The sequence below is a fragment of the Quercus suber genome, unplaced genomic scaffold, assembly GCF_002906115.3.
Source record: "Quercus suber isolate HL8 unplaced genomic scaffold, Cork oak 2.0 scaffold_312, whole genome shotgun sequence".
Taxonomy (NCBI): Eukaryota; Viridiplantae; Streptophyta; class Magnoliopsida; order Fagales; family Fagaceae; genus Quercus; species Quercus suber.
In genome coordinates, this window is record NW_027069768.1 from 291,287 (window position 1) to 300,547 (window position 9,261).

Sequence of the window (9,261 nt, forward strand, 5' to 3'; positions counted from 1 at the left end):
AAAAAAAAAAAAAAAAAAAACCTTACTTTATCTATTTTAACTCATGGTTTAACAACTCACCCTATATCAATGCTCTTATTTTTCACTACACAGCTAAATACTATTCATTTATGGGTAAACTATATATTGAGTCTCTATCCTTTGCACTATATTTTAATTTGATTCCTAACCTTTCAATGCCTTGTCAATTTAGTCTCAATCATTATATCTTAGATGAAAATTGATGACATGACAAATGGCCAAAATAAAATTTTAGTGTACTGTCACATTGACGAAAGCTGATTTTTTTTTTTTTTTGGCCATTAAACGCGTCATCAATTTACATTCAAAAAATAACAGTTGGACTAAATTAACACGATATTGAAAGGTTAAGGATCAAATTGACATAATTAAAAAGTTAAGGACCAAATTAAAATATGGCATATAAGATAAAGACTAAATACATAGTTTACCATCATTTATTTATTATTTTCTCTCTCTCTTCTTCTCTGTCTCTAATTTTCTCTCTCATCAACCCACGGTTGCTCTTCTTCTTTGTCTTTTTATCTTCTTCTTCTTCTTCCTCTCTTTAACCCACATCCACCAAACCCATAACCCAAAATTAACCAATACCACCACTGCACCAACACCACAACCACCAAACCCACATCCGTATTATGAATATACACAGCCAAAATCCAATAAAGCACAACCCACAACCAAAACCCAAAATTCGATCCTATCAAACACAACCAAAACCAAACCCACATCCAGATCAAACACAACCCACAACTTGATTTCAACCCAAAATCCAATCTCAACCCACAACCAAAATCAATCACCACCACCACCACCATCATCACAACAACCAAACCCATATGAGAGAGAGAGAGAGAGAGAGAGAGAGAGAGAATAATGAACTAAGAAAGAGAAAAAAAAAGTTTGGATTTTTTAATTGAAAGAAGAGAAGGCTTGGGAGAGAGGGGAGAGAGGCAGGGCGGTGAGGAAGAGGTAAAAGGAAAATAGAAAAGTGAAAGGAAAGGAAGAAAGAAAAGTGAGAGATGTGAGTTCTAGTTAGCTTAATTAGTAAAGTCTTTTATGATTGTATAAGAAATCTGTAATTTAATTCTTATCTATATTAAAAAAAAAATTGATGTCTTAGTCTGATAATAAAGAGATATTATAAAAAACGAATACTATAAGTTGAAAAAGTGAAAAACAGAGAGTAAAAATTGATTGGTGTCTTAATTTGATAATAAAAAGATATTAACAAAAGAGGATACTCTAAGTTGAAAAAGTGAGAGATAGAGAGTAAAAAATTATTATTTGTATAGCATTTGAGCTATAGTAGATTGCTATTGTAGCATATTTGCAAAAGATTTAGAAATGACAGCATCAATAAAGCAGGTGTTTTCTTGCGGAATGAGCCGTTAAAAATAGCAATATTGTAATATAGCACGATCACTCTAGTAATTACTCAATACTCAATAGCATATCCTGCTAATAATAAATAAATAAATAATCTGTTTAATAAAGACCCCACCTGATACGGGCAATGGGAAGTGACCATTCTGAGGCAGAAGATTAAAATGGTGGAAGACCGTGAACACCGACGCCGCCAATGGCCAAAACGACGCCAACGGGATATTCCTCCGCTTCCCAACACCAACCGCCCAAAACAGAAGAGTGTCCAACAAGATAACTGTCGCCGGAGGCTCAAGCCGATCAAGGAGGCGCTCAAACGGAGCTTCCAACTTAGTCATGGTAGATTCGAAGAAGGAGCTATGGTCAGCGGCTCGAACTAGCTCGGAAGGGACAACGTTAGGAACGGTGGCGAAGTGGATGTTGTCGGGTTTAGGCTCGGCGCCGATGAAGCCAAGCCATTCTTCGGTGACAACAAAGGTGACGATGATATCGATGTTGATCGTTTCGTTTGTTTTTGAAGCAAATATTTTACAGAGGTTCATCATCGGGTTGATGTGGCCGCGACCTGGGTAAGGCATGGCCACCACATGGTACAACGTGGATGCTTCAGCTTCCACGGAATCCATCTCCGGATATTCTGACTTTATAGAAGGGTATCTTCTATTGAAGTGAAAGTGGGAACAAGGATTTTATATAATTTGGCAGGACTCCACTGTAGAGGAACTAATGACTTGAAAGATAAGCTAACAGTCAAAGTGATGATAGCCATTAGCCAGTGATTTAACAAAAGAGTTTTGTAATTACAAATAGTAGTATTGGGACGCAAACTTTGTCACGCATTTTAACAGTTTATACGCGTCAAGTTGGGATTGATCTCTTTCCCAAAAAAAAAAAAAAGTTGGGATTGATCTAAACCTCATATTTTTAAATGGAACACATTGAAGACTAAATCTCAAACTTTCAAAAATGTACGTTTGATCATGTGTGGGGGTGAATTTAAGAATCTGTGGTTTAATGTCTTCATCTATAACAGTAGGGGATTTTTTGTTTTAAATTATTGGAACGGGATTTTTTTTTTTAATAAGTTTTTTGTTTGAGTGATAGTATAATATTGTAGCTTAATGTGTACAGTTATATAGTGTCGCATGCCATGACGTCAGGCTCAGGACAAGAAGGAAAACATTTGTTAATTTTCTACTTCCTTTCTTCTAATGAATTGTTAATTTTTTACTCGCCTGATCTGATTTTGAAAGAATCATAAATACAAAAGGAATAATTACACTTTGCCACATGTGGTTTGCCTCTAATTCTATGTGCATACCCATTGTTTAAATTTTGACATTTTGCCCACCTGTGATTCTAACCGTAAGTGCTCTGTAACCCACCTCAATATTTTCCGTTACTCTAACACCAAATAAGTAAAACACACATCCCAAAACGGATCAAAACTCACTCTCACTCCCAAAACTCACTCACTCCCATCCAACCCAACGAAGATCCTACACAATACAATGCGCTTCGCTTGAGACTCTAGACTGAGAATCATCTGAGCTTTGATCGTGCAAGTAACCCGAGGAAGAAGAAGCTTTGATTCTAGGTTCATCTGAAGCTTGGGTGAGTTTCGGTGAGTTCATTGTGCAGTAAATTTTTTGTATTTGATCCGTTTGTTTTCTCTTGTTTTTGGGTTCATCTGTTGCTTGGGTGAGCTTCAAGTTTTGGTTTTTCTCTGTCCATCTACTTTGTTCATCTGATTTTTTGAAACCTAGGGTTTTAAAAAAAAATTTCAAAATTGGGTCATCCTTCAATTTGCTCCATGCTTAGCTTTGTTTACTTAATTTGTACTTTTACTTAATGATATTAAGATATAAATATAGCTGGTTGTTGTTACATATGTAGGGTAGTTTTTTTCCCCTAGAATTTTATGAGCTAGGAATGCTATATACTTGCCCTTATTTCTCCGAAATGATGTACATTTATGAAGTTGCATTCAAATTTCCTGAGTTCATGTATATTTTTTTTTTTTGTAAAGGGAAGAAAAGTTCAATGCAGAGATGCCACTAGTGAAACTTACTATAGTATGGGGTTAACAACTCTTGAATTATAAATATGTTTTGTATTGACATTAGCCAACTGGTCTAAAATAATTTTGTGTGCAAGTTATATAATCTGTTTTTAGCTAAGAACTGTATGGAGTTTCATCATGGCTGGGTAGTAACAGAATTTATAGGTTATAAATTGATTTGTAATATCATGAAAGTGCTTAGTAGAGTTTGAATACTAAATAACCTTATATTCCTTTTATATAACCTTATTTAGTAGTCACTGTGGATTATTATACTGCAATTCTGTAATCTTATAATGACATGGTATGCCATAATGTACTATCAAAGGTTATGGAGTTAATTTTCGAACTTGGACTGTCATGAAGAGGAAGATGGAATAAGATGACATTGTAGCAAATATTGGAGTCACTTGCTTAAATGCAGGGTGGGACACTGAATTGGGAAGTAGGTCATGTGTATGGAAGAGTGTGGCTTTGCAGTTGGTATAAATAGAGAGATTAGAGGCCCCACATTGCAAGTAAGGTGATAAGTTAGTTGATGGAGGAGTTATTCATGGGGACAAGGTGTGTATACAAAAATTGTGCAACTTGTTGAATGTGCTACTCTCTTTTCATTCATTGTAGTGACACTGGTTTAGTGGGCATCTTTTACATCTCCATCATAAATAGAGAGATTAGAGGCCCCACATTGTGCAACTGGTTTAGTGGGCATCTTTTACATGACATTGATTAGATTAATGCTGACAAAGATGACTAAGATAGCTAGCACTAGATCTATATCTACATAGTTTTTTAAGCCTTATCAAATTATAAGGGTCATAACAGAAAGCATTGACATGGAATAAAGGTGAAAAGAATGGAAAGTCATTTATACAGCCTCTGTATGTGTGTGTTTTAATTTGCCTCTGTTTTTGTAGCTGTAATTGAGTCCACAAAATATTACACATACAAAACCACAAATTAAAGCTAGATGGCAACACTTAGTGATCAAATTGTCAATCTCTGATTGCTTCTTTCTTGGAATTTGGTGTTTCTTACAAATTTGAACTATGGTTTATGTTGTCACACATGCTGAAAATCTGAACTATGCCACTTGTAACAGATTTGTTGGTCTATAAACTTGTAACAAATTTTTGCTATGTCTTCATCAACTTGCAATGGCTCTACAACTAGTGGTTTCTACTGTGCCGAAGATGATCATTTATGTACCCTTGAGAATTGTGCCATACAAACAAGTCGAAAAGCTGGTAACTATGGAAGAAGATTCCTCGGATGTAGTCAATTTAATGTAAGAAACCATTACATTGTTGTATTTGAATTGAATTGAATTATTAGTTGTGATTAATTGTAAACTGTGAAATTAATTGTTATAATTGTAATGATCAGGTTGGTCCCAAATGTGGCTTCTTTTAGTGGGTGGATAACGAAACTTGTAAGAGTGACCGTGAAAGGATAAGCATGCTTGAGAATGAACTGCAGCTTGCAAATCATAGAGAAATGACAACTAGGGAAATGGAAGAAAGAGCTAACCGGAGGGAAAGAGATACTCATGAGCTTTATGTAGAAGCTACGGAGAAACTTAAGAGGGTTAGAGAGAGTGAGAGACTGTACAAGGTGGCACTAGTTTTGCCATGGTTATTTTTCATTTTTGTAATGTTGTTGCTATTGTGTTTTGCCTCAATGAACAACAATGTAAGGGTGAGGAACCTTAATCTGCCATCATCTCCCTTGTTCGTGTAAAATAATCTGCAAGCGCACAGAATCGTAACAAGTAGTAAAGTGTTTTTAGAAAAAGAATGTCGAACCCACAAGGATTAACAATGTTATTGAATATCGAAATTCACTAAATTAATTACTATTTGGAAAAATCGAAAATAAATGTAATGTTCTACTATCTGAATTAAGTTAAACTATTTAATAAAAATAAATCTACGAATAAAAAGAATTAACAAAGCGTAAAAATCTAACAGTGTAAAAATATGATAAGAATGGATCTAGAGCGATTGATTTCACCTAACAAATCCCACACAATTTATCCTTCCTAATTATTAAATTCTAATAATCTCTCGTTGATGATTAAAAATTCCTTAAGTATTCAATATCTTCTCTCGAATAATATCAAAAATATCTTCAACTAACAATTCCATATCTCTAATAATTGGAAACTCATTATGTACTTTGAATTTTTTGAAAAATCACACTAGTCGCGGTAAAGCATCTCTACTTTCGCTCAACTAATGGTGTTTAATTCTAGAACTAAAATTACAAATCACCTCTCGGTCTCATTGTAATTCAATTGATCAAACTATAATTTGTAAAAAATAGTAAGCATTAAGAATAAGAATTAAACACTCAATCATGGAAATATTAAAAATAAAATAACTCAGAAAATAAATTGTATGTTCATTGCTAGACTACATCAATGCTCTAAAAATTAAAATTTAGTTTATAATAAAATTGAAAAGAAAACAAATAAAACTTATGTCTTTCATCCGAATTGGTTGATCAACATGAAGCTCTCGCCTTTGTCCTCAGATACTCCTCTTTTGAAAGACTCCCAAAAGAAAATTCTTTCATGCGGTGCCTCCTTTCCCTCTCAGGTTTCTCCCTTCTTCTTTTTACCCTAAAGAGCCTTTAAATAGGTCAAGGAATCCTATTACAAGTTGAATTCCCGTTTGGAGAAAATCCTAGATTTTTAGGCTTCATTTAACCAACGATTTTGGCCCATTTAAATTTAGAATTCGGACTTTTGGTAAACTACAAAGTTGTAGCCCTTTAAGTTAACTTTTCAGCTCAACTTGAATCATCTCAATTGGATATCTGAGCCGAAAGTTATGCTAAAAATACTAATTAATGTGCAGGCTAGAATCCTAATCCGAATTGGACTTGGATTTGGTGCAAATTTCCTTTGATTTCTTGCTCCAATTGGACTTGAATTTAATTGGCCTAGTCCCAATTTGCATGTAAAGCCCTTGTTACCTATAACACAAAGATATTATATAATTAGAAACAAAATAACATAAAAGTAAAGCTAAATATGTAGATATATGAATACTTTATTGTATATATGTCATGCACATCAAATACCCCCAAACCTACATTTTTGCTAGTCCTTGAGCAAAACAGATAAAGAGTAAAACAAAACAAATAAAATATCCTAACTAATCCACTTTCGCCGGAAATTTCAATTGCATTTAGCGTATGCAACAAGCCTTTAAACCCCTAGCTTACACTAATGGATGAGTTGTAGTCTCGTGAGGGTTTGTAGGGAATATACCCACAAAATTCTGAGAATGAATACTAAAATAAAAAAAACAAAGAAAATCCATTTTTTTTTCAATTGCCTTTTGCAAAGAGGATTAGTTCAAGTTTAAAAACACTACAAATGCTAAAGAAATTTCTCATGCCATCAAAACTCATTATGAGTGAAAAGTGGTAGCCAACCTAAACATACTCTTAGTTTTTGAATAAACTTGACTTGAATTTCTATTTGAAAGTATGCTTCAACTCAAACCTTTCCGGTGTTATCACTTAACAAATGAAATCACTCTGAAATGGAGTATAACACTCTCAACAATATATGTGAGTGGAATAATGTAAGAAAAATAAAAATCTCACATATAAATCACATGAAAAACAGTTAATCAAGAAAGAACAAGTAGTCTCATTAAAAGATGCCAAAAAAGAATTTATACCACACTTTTTATTCAGTCATATCAATATCTGAACTACACAATCTTTTTTTTTTTTTTGGTTTCCCAACCGGTATCCGAACCCACTGGGCCGACTAATCCGGTTTCGGAGCGGGTCCCGGGGTTAAGGTTTTAAACTCCTCCCAACGGGCTTGCGGGGGATCGAACCGTAGTTCTCCCTACCAAGTCTAGCCCCTGGCACCACTAGACCAAGACACCGTTGGTGAACTACACAATCTTCAAGACCAAATAAGGACTTTATTAGGACATAATGTAGGGTAAAAGTAAAGGGTATGAAACAAAAATGTGTAAAGATAAATATAAGAAGTGTTTTCAAGATTTGTCGGAATGTCAACTCTTTTTGGAATTTCCATTCAACATTTTTTTTTCAACTCTTCTTCTTCAAAGCAATACTCCTTTACATTTCACTTCTCAAAATTTGATGAGAACCCTTTTTATTTACTTCTTTTTGACACTTCCCCCCCCCCCCTTTTTTTTTAACTTACTTCAAGTTGTCACTTATCTTTTGACGTGAATGCAGGCATTTGTGATGGATGCACCCAGTTACTCAACAAGTCACAAACTTGAAGTGCTTTTGCATACTCATATTTCAAGTTACGGTTTGATATAAGAGTAAACATTGGTAATGAATACCCCTAGTTACTAAGCAACTTAAAACATTGGAGTAAATGGAACTCTGTACAATTTTTTTCTTCTTTGAATTCTCGCACAAACTACCACATTGAAACAAACTGATCAAATTCCATCTTGAAATACTATGGACACGAGCTTTAAGAAAGAAAGGCTAATTAAAAAGCTCAATGGGGTGACTAGCGATAATGTATCCAAAGAAAAAAAAAACACATATATGGCTCAAAGTAGACAAAAATGGCCTAATCTCATCTCTCAAAGACTAGTATAGTTCATTCAATATCAATGACTTCAAAAGGTTCAAGTGTGGCATAAAATCATTTTTTCTTGGCTAAAAGCAAGAACAATGAGACTACAACAAGGGAAATATGTTACGCACTTCCAAATGAACTTTAAGATTAGAAAAAAAAAAAAAAACCCTTCAAAAATAATGATTGGCTCAAAACTCACAAGGGTTATAGTCTCCACATTGTTATCATCAAGATTTTCTAATCATTTTTATCCTTCAACAACAAGTTGTGTCTGAGTGGCTACGTGCACGTGCAATGAATTGAGCATGAAAGCAATGAAATTTTTTAAGCAAGAGTAGTATAATGAACTTAAAACACAAACCTCAAGCTAGGCAAAAGAAAGTTTTTTTTTTTTTTTGAAATAAATAAAATAAATTCCCTTCCCCCAAACTTAAATTTCACATTGTCCTCAATGGGAAAAATGAAGAAAAACTAAATAAAAGAATGAGAAAGGAGAAGAGATTCTCCCTTGATTTTAATTAAATATTTTTCCTTGAGGTGCAGCCGTGTACCCATTGAAGATTTCTTTGGTCTCTTTATTCCTACAAAATGAAAGAAAAAACAATAAGATAAAGAAAATAAAAATAAAAATAAAAAAATAAAAACATAAACATAAAGATATAAAAAAAAATATAAAAAAATAAAAACTTGGGTTGTCTCCCAAAAGCGCTTTATTTAACGTCTATAGCTAGACGTTATCCTCCATTAAAATCTTGTGTGTGCAATTTGAAGGACTAATTCCTTTGATGTCAGAGATGGTCTAACCCAAAGTTATTTTGTGTTCCCGCAAGATTCTCAACAACTTTTCCTCCTCTACATCACTCAAAGAACTGTTAATCATAATTGGAAAAGTAAAGTCTTGACCTAAGAAAGCGTACCTTAACTTTGATGGAAGCGGTTTGAGCTCAAGTTTAGGTGGTTCCTCTGGTGGAGATGTTGGCTGACATGATTTTAGGTCTTCCACTTTTGGTTGCATTAAAGGAGGAAAGAGTGGTGTAGCCTCCAAATATCTTTCACACTCTTTAACCTCTTCATCATTGAATTTAACAGGTGTAGAGTGAGTAAGACATACCTCAAGTGGTAACTTTTGAAAATCAATTGCACAAGTCTCATCGGCCATGATCATGTCTCGGTCACTTATTTGAAAACAAGAATGTGTCTC

At 34.1% G+C, this 9,261-nt stretch overlaps 1 protein-coding gene across 1 annotated transcript; it reads right to left on the reverse strand.

Moving 5' to 3' along the window:
* Positions 1-1,456: 1,456 nt before the first annotated feature.
* On the reverse strand, positions 1,457-2,030 carry LOC112028435 (UDP-glycosyltransferase 87A1). The gene is made up of 2 exons (XM_065782736.1): positions 1,523-2,030; positions 1,457-1,476 (listed from the first exon to the last, which is right to left on the reverse strand). The coding sequence occupies exons 1-2, from the start codon at positions 2,028-2,030 to the stop codon at positions 1,457-1,459; spliced, it is 528 nt and encodes a 175-aa protein (XP_065638808.1).
* Between the last annotated feature and the right edge of the window lie 7,231 nt (positions 2,031-9,261).

What these genes read in the sequence shown, in the direction of transcription:
- LOC112028435 (XM_065782736.1), bottom strand. Translation starts at nt 2,030, where the DNA reads ATGGATTCCGTGGAAGCTGAAGCATCCACGTTGTACCATGTGGTGGCC. An exon ending in CTTCCCATTGCCCGTATCAG is followed by an intron (nt 1,477 to 1,522) that starts GTGGGGTCTTTA and finishes TATTATTAGCAG; the next exon opens with GATATGCTATTGAGTATTGA.